Source organism: Prunus persica, chromosome G1 (genome assembly GCF_000346465.2).
Source record: "Prunus persica cultivar Lovell chromosome G1, Prunus_persica_NCBIv2, whole genome shotgun sequence".
Taxonomy (NCBI): domain Eukaryota; kingdom Viridiplantae; phylum Streptophyta; class Magnoliopsida; order Rosales; family Rosaceae; genus Prunus; species Prunus persica.
Window position 1 is genome coordinate 32,376,538 of NC_034009.1, and position 14,661 is coordinate 32,391,198.

A 14,661-nucleotide genomic window follows, 5' to 3' on the forward strand; every position below is an offset into this window, starting at 1 on the left:
GGAGCCCCAAAACTCAAGCCCATTTCTCGAGCCCAAAATGTGGGTAAGCATAAAAGAGAGAAAAAAAAAACCCAATACTTTAGGAAAAATTAGCCCATCATCTCAGTAAAATAGCCTATCACTTTAGAAAATTAGCCTATTCCCTTAATGGGTTAACTTATCACCTTAGGAAGGCCTAAGAAATCAAGCAAAATATCTGCAATCTCCATCACCACTGGAATGGCTGCTGGACTTCTGAATTCCCAAAAATCTGGTCTCTATGTATTGGGCAGAGGAGAATTTCACAAAATTGAATGGATCGAAGGGAGAGAAGAGAAATGAAATGGGAGACTTGGCAAAATTGGAGACAACCCATTAGGGTATCTTGGGAAGGAGGAGCTTACAAATGCTATAAAATGAGGTACCTCTTACCTATTTCAACCAGAGCAGTCGAGCAAGCCTATTCTCTAACTGCTTGAAATATCAAGCCCAAGTGCCTCACCTTCTATCTCTTTCTTCTTTATCATAAGCAACACACAGGAGAGCAAGCTTCATCTCTTATCTCTGAAACCTCTGCAATTTCGAGCATCATCCTTCCATCTCTCCCCATTGTCTCTTTTGGTAAATTGTTCCAAAACTTAACAGAATTTTCGTCGAGCTGCCGGAAACTACTCAACACACCCATTATACCCTCATCTCCCTCTCTTTTCAACAAACCATCTTAGAATTCATTCCCCCTTATCTTAAAACCCCTGTTTCTCATAGGAATTCATAGCATTCTATCTGTTTATGCTAAACTCATGATGGTTTTGCTCCCATGCCACAAGCCTCTCATGCCAAGCTAAGAAATTATCCGTAAGCAGTTGTTGCTTTTGTTGGTGAAGGTAACTAGGATGCTTTATAAGGCTTCACTACCCTTTCAAAGCATTCTTGAGGCCTGATTCTTGAACTCAGGCACATGGGGTAATTTCACATGTTTCTCTTTTCGGCAGCTTAAGCCCATTCGTCAGGTTGCTGGAATAAAAAGACCCTCACATATGGCAACCTACCCTTCAAGATACAACAACATATAACTTTCATAAGTGTACACTTGCAATACTTGAGTCGGATGAATAACTTGAATCTTTCCTATGAAAAATAAAGAATGTGGAGGAAATAAAATAAAATAATAATTGCTCAAATGTGGTCCAATAAAATTCGAGTTTTTTTAATTTAAACCCCGCACTTCTCTTTGTTCACCCCATATTATAAGTTCACCCCAACTTCTAATTCAAATGTTCATAATTTCTAAGAAAACCCTACTATCTTCTCAAACTACCCTTAAATACACACACAACAAAATAATAATAATAACAATAATAAGTCATCAACCTCACACCTCACACCTCACACCTCACACCTCATATCCCATACCCCATACCCCACTATATCGTCCCTAGCACTCTAAATTCACCTCAACTTCACATTACTTAAAGAGATAAAAACATTGTTAACAATATTATTTTATAATTATTATTAAGTTGTACTAGATGTTTTGGTTTTATTTTAGTTATTATTAAAATTCCAATTGCAATAAACCAGTTACATCTCAGATGCATTAAACCAATTGCAATAAAATCACAAAAAATTGCCTGCCTGTTTTTGCAAACAATTTCCTACCGTTAGATGCAGCATGCAATGTAACTTAAAAGCTTTAAAAGCTCAACAACAAATAAAACCAATTAAATACAAAACCAACTCAAGGCTAAAAACAAAATTAATACACCAAATCAAGACCAAAAAATTAGTCAATCTAAAACTTACGCATAAATACGCCAAAGTGTTTTTTAAATCAAAACAAAGACTATGAAAATAGCAATTGTGGGCTGATTAAAATAAAAAAGTTACGTCCCATTAAATTTGATATTAGAATCGATATAAAATAAACAAGTATTTATATATTATAAATATGTAAATAATTTTAGTTTAAAGAAATCAAATAATAAATTAATTGAATTTTGAAATACTCACAAAAATTCCAAAAAATCTTTCCCTGGATTGTACAAAAATCAAGATTAGCACCGACTGTTTGAAATACATGTCAAGAAGATTGCCACATTTAGAGCTGATTGCGGATTAAGAATTCATGTGTTTGCTGCACCACCTGCATGGCAAATTGGCAACGGCATGCACAGAGTTTGTGCTGCTGAAATTCCTCGTGTGACAATCAAACAATAGACGATGACTAGCTCAATCTTCCATTACGAAGTCGTATATTGTTGTTTTTGCACCACCAAGATAGAGCATCTGCACCTGAAATCATCAGAGGCAATCATGTCCCCGACAATACCAAGCTCCGGGAATTCACTCCATTCATCAAGTCCTGAAGTTTGAGAGGTTTCCATGTTCTTTCTTCTCCCAACAACCAAAAGCTCATATTGGTTCACAATATTCCGAAGTATCGCCACGGTTTGGGGTCCGTTCTCTGCCACTTCCTCTGTGTAGAATGCATACCTGTCATCGCTAACATGGGCCTCCTTGTAATTCCTCAAGCTCTCCATGTCAAGAATCCTGCCCCAGTCGGGGACGTCACTGTCTGTCGAGGCTGTGAGATAGTAGACGGTTAGGCTGATGCTCGGATCAGCTGCCATCCGTTGAGTTAAGGCCAATGCCTCCCTATCATCTTCGCCTCCCAAGAAGATCAAGGCAACTTTGTATTGCAGTGCTTGTGAGGATGAGGAGGATTTGCCTTGCTGTCTCAGAGGGCCACGGTTCACAAGAATTCCAACAGAGCACGGTGCTCTTTCGAGGACGCTGATGTTCAAGGACCTTATGGTCGGATCCTGTGATTTGATGGAGCCATCCAGAGTCCAATGCCGATGGAAAGGGAGGATCAAGAGAGATGCGAGCCGATCGAGCGCAAGGGTGCATATGTCCTCGTGCATCGAATCGGATGGACACACGGCTGTGAAAGGGTGGACTGTGACAGCTTCACAGAAGTCGCGCTCGAAATTAAAGAAGGAAAGAAGCACGTCCTCGGAGTAGGCGCAGTTGGAGATGGTCTTCCTCTGCATTCTGTGGGAAATGAAAAGAGGGGTGGCTTGGCCGAACATCTGGATGAGGTGAAGGACATAGAGGCCGACGGGGTTGTCTTTGGTTGGACAGCAAGCGTCCAACAAATTGATGACGGCGGAAATGTTGTCTTGTCTGTGAATGCAGGCAAGTATGCGGAGCTCAGAGTTGGGTCTGAGACAGGAGACGTTTCTTTGCTGATAGCCTGCATACTTCCTGGATGGTTTGTACAAGTGCTTCACAAGCAATGGCACAATGCATGCGTTGATTAGGATAGCAAATACCATGAGACAATAAACCTCGTTGTCCAAAGTCTCGCCATCAGTGGCCAAGTTGCCCAACTCAACAACACCTTTGCAGCTCAAGATGAGAGAGAGCACGAGAGCATCCATGAGAGGCATCTTACAGAAGACCGCAGGCACGAAAGTGCCTACCAATTTGGCGGCGGTACTCACAAGGAGGAGGGTGGCATTTGCCTTGACAACATGGCTTTGAAAACTCATGTCTTTGGGATTCACCAGCAGCACATTGGAGGTTACAAAGAGCGGGAGAAGAACAGCGGAGACCATGAAATCGTACCTCTGAATGAGACTGGAGCCGAGCGGGGGACCATCGGGGACAGCCAAGCCAAAGATGAAAGGGCCAAAGTAGAAAAATTGATCCAACCAGTAGGAAAAGAGGCCGGTGATTAGGGCGACGAGCATGATGAAGAAGAGGTAGCCTTTGTGAACAGGCTTTCCTTTGGGTGTCTGCTGGATGATCCAATTCATGGCAGGGCGGGCCACATAAACAACAGCAAAGATATAGACGAGCATGAAGAAGGCGGTTTGAAGAGTAGGAATGAGGCCAGCGGTTTGGCCTTTGTTCATGGAACGGGAAGCGAGACGGGTGAAAGATCGGAGAAACAAGCTCAAGATGTCGCAGACAATAGCGGAGGAGAGTCCTAAGCGGCCAAGTTCAGAAGTGAGGAGTCTGAGTTCGCCGAGGAGGCAGGCGATGACCGGAAATGAAGACTGGGAGTTGGTGATGGCTGAAAAGACAAGGTTGGATATATCTTTTCTGGTGAGCTGGAAAAGTTTTGGTTGGGTGAGGAATTTGAGGGAGAGAAGGCTGAGAATTAAAGGGATAAGGGAAGCGAAAACGCCAGTGTACAAGGCCTTCCTCCCTGTTCTAAGCACGATGCTTATGTCCATTTTCACTCCTATCAGAAACAAAAACATCGAGTACCCAAACAGTGTCAGTGTGCCAATTACGTTCTGACTCACAATGCTCAACATGAATTTGGCGTAAGAAGGGATGTTCCCCAGAACCCCTGGACCAAGGATCAAACCTGCCTGCATGCAAATTGCAATTTACACAGGCGTCAATTAACGCTTGCTTGCTAAGCTTACTAACTGGTTAGAGATTGAGCGAGCGCTATTATAAATTAACGTACCAGCATTTGAGAGACAAAGACAGGAATTCCAAAACACCTGAGAATGTGATGTAGGATTTGGGTGGTGAAGAAAGCCAAACCCATTTGCCTTTCGAGGACTGGAAATGTAGAACTTCCGTCGCCACCAGAAGTAAGCACCGCACCACCATATCTCCAAATACCGGCTGAGTGAACTCTGGGAGGGATTTCCACGCAAACAAGGGCCATATTATCCTCTGTTACGTTTAACCACAATACTTCTGAAAGATTCTTCATGATTTATCTCTCTCTTTTTCGTATATGTTATATCGGACAGATATCTAGCAAGGAGAGAAATTTGTGAAATAAAATGGTATGAGATCAGCTTTGATAAACAAGGAGAGAAATTAAATGTCCCGCAGCAGTTGCCGCCGCGTTTGTTAGTTTTCATGACCAGCTTTGATCAGTTCTCACGAACAGAACGGTGGCATTTGTTATACTATACTAAAGACACCAAACTCGCTTTAATCTTGTTAAAACAACAAGAAGTACTGCCTGTGCTGCTCTTCAATTTATAATATTCATTAATTAGTTATTCACTAATGTCTTGTTTGTCAAAGATTGCTCTGAATTTTCCTTGAACAAAAACATGATGCCATGTAATAGAGGAAAACCCCTTTTAGATCAAACAATATGTTAACTGGAAATAACGGTCTTACAACAATATCCCCCATATACTAAAAAGAAGAATGTTACAACATTGACGCCTATGTTAGCCAAAATTGTTCTGCCCCTACAAAAAAGGGGTCTATTTTAAAGTATACTTATCTCTCCACCACAAATAGTCAAGACAATATTATTCATATCCTTCATTGTTGTACTTCGGGTGCGGCATATCAACTATCTTGCAGCCTCCACTTATTTAATCTGGGAATTTCCTAAAAAATTCCACAAGCAGTATCCCATAAATCATTTAAACTTGATTCAAGACATAGTCCATAATAGGAGTACCCCAAGGTTGGAAGTAACTACTCCAAAAGTAACCTTACCCCTATGATGAAAGTTTTCCAAATAGGATTCCACTGAAAATAATAGCACCAAACCACTTGTTCGACACAAATCTGGAACCAAGACAAGAGCAAATGCTGAGGCAAGCTGATGATGTTAAAACCAAAACAAAGTAAAGAAAGCTTAAACCTAAATGAACTTTTCCTTCCCTAGTGTATGAAGTCCTCCAAGTTACTTTCTTGTTTTTTCAAATTTTACCTTTTTTGTTTCTCTTTGATTGGAGATATATGTAATATGGCAAAATTAATATTGATGTAATACACCTATTTAAATTCTATGAATACTTGAAATCCAGTTCATATCACGAAAACACGCACTTTCTGTTGCAATCAACACGGGATGAAAGGTCGGCAGTCCAAATCTGCCAAGCTAATTGTCCAGATGCAGCGGCCAAAAATGCATAGTATGGCCACCCTGCTCCATGGTTGAAAGATTGGTGTGAGTATGCGGCAGAAGGAAAAAGAATTGGATTGAAGTTCCAATAACGGTAAAAGAAAAAATTAGAAAAATAAAACAAATAGAATATGAAAATAAAGGAGGAAACAAAACCAATTTCAACATTATATCCACTGAGGGCAAGACTGCTGATGCACATAATTCCAAACCCAGTAATCCACTCCTTAGTTGAATCACCAAATCTCAATGCTGTAGATTTAACACCTACTTTCAGATCATCTTCCTTATCCTGCAAGTATAGTCAGAAACATCATTTGTTGGATTACGTTGAAAAAGTTCTCTTATTCCTACATATTCCATAGTTTCATCACTCAAATCTTGGAAACTACAACTTCTGACCATGGGAGTATTACAGTGACATATTTGTTTTACCTGATGTGCGTATATCGTATCATACACAAGTGTCCAGCAAACTCCAGAAAGGTACAATGGGAGCACTATAGCTGGATCAACGCTTCCTTTAACTGCAGCCCATCCTAATAAAGCTCCCCAATTAAAGGTCAAACCTAGATAGGCTTGAGGCTGCACCAAACGTGATAGCATTTACCAATTAATTCGTCAACTGTTAAGTTTCACATCAAAGTTAATGAAAGAAGAAAACTTCAGGGTACGTTAAGAAACCAGAGGTTTGATTACCCAGAATGTCAACCTCTTCATGAGAGGATACGAGAAAACTAGCAACAACGATGAAGCCCCCAAAATGCGGCTGTCAATTTCAATGAAGCAAACAGAGCTTCATGTGCTTGCAGATAACATTGGTTTAACCAGATTTATTAACTAAAAGGATACGGATGCAAGGGCAGATATACCAAGTAAACTAACCTATAATTATTCAGTTGAAGGAGAATTCCAAGACCCAAAAGCAATTGAAATCCAAGAAAACAAAGCCCCTTAAAAGGTGTCAAAAGACCACTTGCAACTGGCCGCAACTTTGTACGTTCTACCTGGAGTTAAAAGAGAAAGGTACTCACCACCACAAGATAGAAAACCAAAGTAAAACAATATTATATTCCTACAGAAAACAGGCAATGAAATAAAATGCAAAGGCCACTGGACATTACCATGGTATCAATATCCCGGTCAAGGAGATCGTTTATGGTGCATCCAGCGCCCCTTAAGAGCAGAGCCCCACATCCAAATATTGTCATCATCTTGAAATCAGGAAGATGTCCTGGGCTTGCTGCCAATGTTATTGACCTGCACCAACAAGCATGTCTTTTCAGACAACTTCAACTTAAACAAATAAATATATCGTTGCCAATGTTTAGAGATTACTCTTGTTTTTAGTTCAGCAAGTAAATTCAACAAAACGAAATTGCCATCAGTGAAGGTGGTTTCAAAACGAAATTGCCATCAGTGAAGGTGGTTTCAAAACTCAAACTTTCCTCCACATTCCTTCACCTTCCGTCAAACCGTACACTGCACTGCAGAAACCAAACTTAAAAAAGTTGAAGTAAGAATCGCTTACCACATACAAGGCCAAGCGAGCAACCAGGTGCCAATTGGCCTGTCGAGGCGAGCGAGCTTCGCATAAGGGCGAGCTTGTCTCGGCAAATACAAGTCGATCCAAGAAGCCTCAACTTCAACCTTGGCGTCATTGCTGGCCCGATTTCCGTAGTTCTTGGCGCCTGTAGATGAAGACGAGCTGGAGATGTGCGCTAGGAGTCTGAGATCAAATTCGACGCAACTGGGAGTCCAACGGTGCCCTTGAGTGAATGGGCCCAACAGGGTTGCGTTGGGATAAGGGTTAGGATTAGGATTTTTCGAGTTGGTGGTTAATTGGTAAGTAGAAGAAACTGCAAATAGGGTGCGGGAGAAAGAATGTGAAGGTTTCAGAAACCTACGCGAAGCGCGAGAGACCAGCCAAAGCGACGCCATTTTCAGAATTCACTCAAATGCATCACTCAGTCTCCGCACCATACTGTTTAATTAAACCCAACCCAAAAAAAAAAAAAAAAAAAATCCCCCTCCTCAACCAAACTACCTACTCTACTGTACACTGCAAATTTGAGCGAAGAAAAAGAAGGGGATAGATAGATTTAAATAGCATTCCGAAAGGGCATGCTGAATTACGATAATTTCCTCCATTACATCTTAAGCTAAGGATCCATTACATGGAGCACATTATATATAATGGTGACAAGACAAGGCCAAATCAAAGTGTCCAGTGGCAGGGAGTGGAATCCGAAGCATTCCAGCTTGAGGATATGGAAGCAGGGACAGAGGTCCAATGCTTCATATAATGACAATTCCAAATTCAGATTATAGGCTAGCAGTACTGGGACCGGAGGAGAAGCAACTTTTCTATTTACACATAAAAAGAAAGGAAATGAAAATTAGGCCAAGTCTTCACCTCACCTCGCTATAACAAAGCTATGACCCTCCTCAAGCTATATATCGAGTTCTATCTTCTCCAACATCACAATTGAGGGGATTAATAGAAAATAGACGAATAAACAAAACCCAGCTATATTTATCCAACAAAATTCAAGAAATCAAAAGAGAAAAGACAGAGTAAAAACAAACTAACCTCTATATTGGAGTTTGACATTGGAAGAAGCCCCAATTTCTAGGGTTTCTGATGAGAGAGAAGAGGAGAGAGGTAGATAGAGAGGGAACAAGAGAGCTTCAAGCTTCTGAGCTTTAAAACGCGATCTCGAGCTTGAGACCAGAGCGCGAGAAGAGAAAAAAAAATCCAAGAAAAACGTTGTATATTTTCTGTTTTTAATTTTGTGATGTTTTTTTAGTTTTTTTGGGTTTGAGTTAAAAAAAAAGGAAGAAGTAAATTTAGATTTTATACACACAAAAAAAACTTTGACTTTTAGAAAAAACCAAAACTTTTATAAAAAAGATAGAAAAATCTCTCAACTTTCAAACTAAAGGCATGCAAATGTAAATGATTCCTTAGGAAATTTAAAAATAAATAAAGACAAATTTGTCCATTTTGACTTCTTTTAAAAAATTTCTCTCTCCTTTGGCCTTTTCCAAAGTCTCTCGCATCAAACACAATTTTTAGGCTTTGAACTTTAAAATTATTTTTATGTTTGAAAAGTTGAATTCAAATATAACGGAAAGGTTATAATGAAAAGTTTAGAGTGAGGGGTTTAATCCCACTATCAACAAATGTGAGAAAATCAATCAACTTAAGGTCATATTTGGTTCAATTGCTTTCTCATGTTTGCTAAGTTCAAGCATGAGAAATCGTTGCCTTGCACATGGGAAAATAGGGAGAAAGTAAAACCCTCTTCTCCATTCTAGGTTTTGTTCCTCCTCATGAAAAAGTTTGGAAAAATGAGGCAACATTAAATATACAATTTTCATGACCATATTGTCTCCATTAACAATTTAGAGTTATTTTATTTTATTTTTTTGGTTTAAGGATCTTTCTATTGAAATGGGCGATAGCATATTAAACTTTCACGCGCACACACACACACACAAACAAACAAAAAAGAAACAAAAAATTTAGAGTTACAGTATAGCATTAAATGTTTTTTTTTTTAATATTTGATTTCATATGGGTATAATTGAAAAATTGAACAAACTTTGTTTTACATTCTTAAATGAACCAAACATGTGAAAGGAAATAAAATAATATTTTTTTGATTACTTTCCTAGGATTACCAAACATGGGAAATGAATCTCCATTTTCCATCCCTTGAGAAATGACATAGTAAGTAATTTCCCCTCAAATCCATTCTGTGAACCAAACGAAGCCGAAATATTTAAATAGTTTGATGATAGAATTGAACTCCTCAAATAAGCATCTCACTCTTAAACTTCCCATTGTTAAACCCCTCAAATAGAATACCCAACAAGCCCTACATTTTCAATTTAATTTTTATGAGTTGGGATTCTCTACTAATCTAATTTTCTCCTAAATTTAATTAAACTTGTAAACATCGCACCACACGTCCAAAATTTAGTCTTAGGGCTCACAATTATTTTGATTATTTTCATTTTGCCTTTTTTTTGGTATATCTCTCTCTTCTATATGGTTCCCAAGTTTCACAAGGTTATGAGAAGATTAGACTAGGAAAGAAGCCCAACCGAATCCATTTCTTATGTCACTGATGAATAAGAAAAAGTTAGTAATGAAAATAGATGTACATTTAAGGGATTTTTGCATAAATATTACCTAACTTTATACTTTAGTTTCAATTTATCACGTTAAAATTTTTTTTTAAGAGAAATATTACTTTAATTTTTCAAAACCCATGATTTGTCAATTGACTTTAACACCATCCATTTTAAAGGGTATTGTAGTTGTTCCATTTTCAAGAGTATTTTAAAAATGAAAAAATTATTATTAAAAAAACTGTATATCTTTTAAAACAATTAAATTTGAAAAAAAATAAATTATCACCTTCCGGCATCACATGTGCGCCACCAGCAGCTCCAACCAACCCCACCCACCTTGAAATCCATTCCCCCTTCGCTCTTCACAATCCCTTCCTCCAATCTTCCTTCCCTACTCCCCTTCCTCTTTTTCTCTCTACCATATAACATCTACACTCCACACACAAATTCCCTCAGCCCACTCAAACTGAGTCCACCTTTTTCTTCTTCTTTTTGATTTTTTTCCATTTGCATATTGAAAATTTGTAGAAGGACACTTGAACAGAAACACAATCCCACATTAAATCAACATAATTAAAGATTCCTGAATATCTTGGGGATTAGGGCATGTACATCTTGGGAAATTTATCCGTAATAGATTCCAGGCTAATTTCCTCTTTTTATTATTATTGGAAACTAGAACATCCCAAACCAAATCCCCCAGTTTTGTCCATATCTCGCTCTGTTAATCCCCCAGTTTTGTCCATATCTCTCTCTGTTTTGCCTTTGTGTTCCAATTTCCCACTCTGTGAGAAAAAAGCAGTGACAGCTAACCAAAGCGAGAATTAGACATCATCTTCATCATGGCAAAAGTCTTCCAAGTAGGATTCCAATGAAAATAATAGCACCAAACCACTTGTTCGACACAAATCTGGAACCAAATTCTTGCTTAGTTAGGCAATAATAACCCAAATTTTATTATCAATGCAAATTCATATATTTATACGGCAACACGTACTTTCTGTTGCAATCAAGCGGGGATGAAAGGTCAGCTGTCCATATCTGCCAAGCTAAATGTCCAGATGCAACTCCCAAACTTGCATAGTATGCCCACCCTGCTCCATACCATATGTTACATGACAGAAAAAAAACAAGAAGAAATATGAAATGAGATTCAACTTCAAAAAATGAATAAAGGAGGAAAAGGACCAGACCAATCTCAGCATTATATCCAGCGAGGGCAAGACTAGTGATGCACATAATTCCAAACCCAGTAATCCATTTCTTGGTTGAATCGCCAAATCTCAATGCCGTAGACTTGACACCTACTTTCACATCATCTTCCTTATCCTGCAATGCAAGCACAAGGTCATGATGAGTAATTAACTAATTTCGTGACACTCAAATATTGTTTCACGTACGTACCTGATGTGCATATATGGTATCATAGACGAGTGTCCAGAATACTCCAGAAATGTACAAGGGCAGCATTATAGCTGGATCAATGGTTCCTTTAACTGCAGCCCATCCTAATAAACCCCCCCAGTTCATCATCAAACCTAGATACGCTTGAGGCTGCATGATGCACACAACACAACGTCATCATAGCTACCATTTACTAATTATTAATTACTCAAGCTTCAGGATTCATGCTCAGGTTTAATTACCCAATATGTCAACCTCTTCATGAGAGGGTAGGTGAAAATTAGCAACAGCCATGCAGCCCCCAAAACACGGCTGTCAATTAATCATTATTAATTACATAATAAACGGTTTGAATTAGTGAACTACAATACGGAGTGAATCTAATAAGGGTGTTACTCAAACCCTAGGACCTGTAATTATTCAGTTGAAGGAGAAGTCCAAGACCCAAAAGCAATTGAAATCCAAGAAAACAGAGCCCCTGAAAAGGTGTCAAAACACCACTTGCAAGTGGCCGCGACTTTGTGCGTTCCACCTGAAATATTAATTGCATATTTATTTATTATCATCATGTGCCTCATCACTCTCAAGTTGCATAAAATTAATGTTCTGTTTTCATCTTTAATGAGAAAGAGGTTATGTATCGTACCATGGCATCAATATCCCGGTCAAGGAGATCGTTTATGGTGCATGCGGCGCCCCTGACAAAGAGAGCCCCAAATGCAAATAGTGTCAACATCTTAATGTCAGGCAGGTGGACTCCTGGAGTTGCTGCCAATGTTATTGACCTGCACGGTGCACCCACAAAACAAAACATCCACACCTACCTAGCCTTAATTTCAGTTTCAGACAGCTTAATTAATTACAATATATACCTAAATTAAAAATTCGAATCAGTGAAAAATGATGACTCAGAGTCTCAGACTCACTAACCACATGCAAGGCCAAGCGAACAACCATGTGCCGATGGGCTTGTCGAGCCGAGCGAGCTTAGCATAAGGGCGAGCTTGCCTCGGCAAATACAAGTCGATCCAAGTAGAACCCTCAACTGAAACCTTGGCAGCGGCCTCATCATCGTCCTTCTCAGCGCCTGTGGATGCAGAAGACGAGCTCCTCGACACGTGGGCTCGACGTCTGAGATCAAATTTAACGCAACTGGGACTCCAACGCCGGCGCCTTTGACTGAATGGGCCCAGCAACAACAAGCTTGCGTTGGGATAAGGGTTTGTGTTAGGAGCATTGCTGCTGCTGCTTGTGATGGTTACTGGGTTATAAGAAGAAGAAGAAGAAGAGGATGCGCCCGCGGATAGGGTACGGGAGAGAGAAAACGAGGGTTTCAGAAACGTTGGCGAAGGAGACACCAGCCAAAACGACGCCATCTTCACAAGAAGTTATTCAATTGCATGAATAATTGATCAGTTGTTCTCCTCTTCCCAGTCAACAAAACGACACCAAGAGTCACATTACTTAATCAACATTTAGTTTAATTTAGTCAAAAAGTCCTTTTTCACCGAAATGCCCCTCAACAACTAAATTTGTCTGAAATTGAAAATCACATAGATAAAATTTATTAAATTGGAATGTGTTATAAATCTAGAGGAATTGGAGAGGAAATTGAGAGAGAGAGAAAGTAGAGAAACTGATTTCTCATTCTGTTTTCATTTCTATCTGTGTATTTATTACAAAGAGAAGGGTGAGCCCTTATATAGACTAAACTCCTTTCATTGGAGGTGGGCTCCACCTTAATATTTACAACACTCCCCCTTGGAGACCACAAATGATACGGAATATGTCTCGTTAAAAACCTTGCCAGTAAAAACCCAGTGGGACAAAAACTGGTCAAAGGGAAAAAGAGTACATAATCATGTGTAACATAAAATTCTATGTATATTGACGCGTGTGCGACACTGCCTCGTTAAAACCTTGCCAGGAAAAACCCAGTGGGGTAAAAACCTGGACGAAGGAAAAAGAGTACAGTATTTGAAGATCTGTATTGATAGCACGCTCCCCCTGATGCTTGACAAAATATCTTTAAGTCATACTGTTGATCAGCTTTCTGAATATCGTAGTTGACACTGCTTCTGTGAGTCAATCTTGAGCGACACTGCCTCGTTAAAACCTTACCAGAAAAAATCCAGTGGGATAAAAACCTGGATGAAGGAAAAAGAGTACAGTGTATGGAGGTCTTTATTAAAACCACGCTCCCCTTTGTGAATATCTCCCCCTGAAAAATTTAAGACTAGCTTTTGTCCAGTAAGCGACCATAAAAATTTTCATAGTATACCCTAAACCCCTGAGCGACACTGCCTCGTTAAAACCTTACCAGGGAAAACCCAGTGGGATAAAAACCTGGATGAAGGAAAAAGAGTACAGTGTGGAGCTGAGCTCTATCTGGTCTAGTATACTTCCGGAAAATCCTTAAAGTGTCCAACGGATAATCCTCATAAAAATGCTTCAATACTTTCTTAGTATAAGCAAGAATCTCGTTGGCATAATGCTCGATTTTTAAGTCGAGACAAATATTAATGTGTTGCAATCACATTATAATCAATGTACTCACTGAGGTAATTTATGCATATTAATATTGAGTACAAATTTTGTGCTTCAAGCACATGTCCTTTAGGGACTTGCTTTATGCAATATCAATCCTCTCAACGGATTTTGTCTAAAAGGAATTAAGCTTTATGACACATTATATAGCTTTAACCCAGCTATTTATACATCTTTAGGGAATCGCTTCTGGCGATATACTCCGTGTATTTAATAACCCTTAAAGATAATATGTTGGTCTCCGTAATTGTGTAATAAGGGGGGGCACAATTGAATCTGTAAATATGGAGAAAACCCAACATTCCTTGTTTCTGCTAGAAACAGTGTGTCATACAAAGTAGGTATATTCCCTTTTATTCCGAACACCCAAGTATAAATTTCAGTATTAACATATTTTGGGGTTCGTACTGTGGGTTTGTTTTTTCACGTTCATTCTCATCTATAATGGAATTACCTCGTTCCATTTTGGCCAATGATATTGTCGACATTTAATAATTGAACGTGGTTCCAATCAACACAGCCCATTGATGATTCGAGTAGCTACTCCAAAACCAAAAATTGTCTTTCATCAATTCATAATCTCACAATTCTCATGTGCATGCGCATGCATCAATTATAAGCATTCCTTTGCTTTTGGGTACTCAAGCCACTTCATGGGGCTTTTATTATGTGAGAATGTGGAC

At 39.1% G+C, this 14,661-nt stretch overlaps 3 protein-coding genes across 7 annotated transcripts; all 3 read right to left on the reverse strand.

Annotated features, from left to right (window-relative positions):
• Positions 1,990–4,995, reverse strand: LOC18791563 (cation/H(+) antiporter 3). The gene is made up of 2 exons (XM_007227539.2): positions 4,466–4,995; positions 1,990–4,364 (listed from the first exon to the last, which is right to left on the reverse strand). The coding sequence occupies exons 1-2, from the start codon at positions 4,718–4,720 to the stop codon at positions 2,220–2,222; spliced, it is 2,400 nt and encodes a 799-aa protein (XP_007227601.2). The 5' UTR covers positions 4,721–4,995; the 3' UTR covers positions 1,990–2,219.
• Positions 5,089–8,675, reverse strand: LOC18793931 (4-hydroxybenzoate polyprenyltransferase, mitochondrial). Of its 5 annotated transcripts, none has more exons than XM_020555366.1 (9): positions 8,478–8,674; positions 7,416–8,251; positions 7,009–7,144; positions 6,770–6,891; positions 6,584–6,653; positions 6,320–6,469; positions 5,809–6,176; positions 5,473–5,544; positions 5,089–5,361 (listed from the first exon to the last, which is right to left on the reverse strand). In XM_020555366.1, exons 2-8 carry the CDS (start codon positions 7,823–7,825, stop codon positions 5,475–5,477), a joined length of 1,326 nt encoding a protein of 441 aa, XP_020410955.1. In that variant the 5' UTR covers positions 7,826–8,251; positions 8,478–8,674; the 3' UTR covers positions 5,089–5,361; positions 5,473–5,474. The 5 variants fall into 5 exon arrangements, with proteins under 5 accessions (XP_020410955.1, XP_020410954.1, XP_007222943.1 ...); XM_020555365.1 differs by having other exon boundaries at positions 7,416–8,355; XM_007222881.2 differs by having other exon boundaries at positions 5,809–5,905; positions 6,041–6,176; positions 7,416–8,673.
• Positions 10,564–12,880, reverse strand: LOC18789410 (4-hydroxybenzoate geranyltransferase 2). The gene is made up of 8 exons (XM_007222669.2): positions 12,362–12,880; positions 12,078–12,216; positions 11,842–11,963; positions 11,674–11,743; positions 11,432–11,581; positions 11,221–11,356; positions 11,025–11,121; positions 10,564–10,937 (listed from the first exon to the last, which is right to left on the reverse strand). The coding sequence occupies exons 1-8, from the start codon at positions 12,805–12,807 to the stop codon at positions 10,868–10,870; spliced, it is 1,230 nt and encodes a 409-aa protein (XP_007222731.1). The 5' UTR covers positions 12,808–12,880; the 3' UTR covers positions 10,564–10,867.

Excerpts from the sequence above, each read along its gene's own strand:
- LOC18791563 (XM_007227539.2), bottom strand. The coding sequence starts at position 4,720 with ATGAAGAATCTTTCAGAAGTATTGTGGTTAAACGTAACAGAGGATAAT. Across the intron at positions 4,365-4,465 it reads TCTTTGTCTCTCAAATGCTG|GCAGGTTTGATCCTTGGTCC; the intron begins GTACGTTAATTT and ends ATTTGCATGCAG.
- LOC18793931 (XM_020555367.1), bottom strand. The coding sequence starts at position 7,825 with ATGGCGTCGCTTTGGCTGGTCTCTCGCGCTTCGCGTAGGTTTCTGAAA. Across the intron at positions 7,145-7,415 it reads CTCGCTTGGCCTTGTATGTG|GTCAATAACATTGGCAGCAA; the intron begins GTAAGCGATTCT and ends TTGTTGGTGCAG. Across the intron at positions 6,177-6,319 it reads ATACGATATACGCACATCAG|GATAAGGAAGATGATCTGAA; the intron begins GTAAAACAAATA and ends CTATACTTGCAG.
- LOC18789410 (XM_007222669.2), bottom strand. The coding sequence starts at position 12,807 with ATGGCGTCGTTTTGGCTGGTGTCTCCTTCGCCAACGTTTCTGAAACCC. Across the intron at positions 11,964-12,077 it reads ACCGGGATATTGATGCCATG|GTGGAACGCACAAAGTCGCG; the intron begins GTACGATACATA and ends TTAATATTTCAG. Across the intron at positions 11,122-11,220 it reads TGGATATAATGCTGAGATTG|GGTGGGCATACTATGCAAGT; the intron begins GTCTGGTCCTTT and ends GGTATGGAGCAG.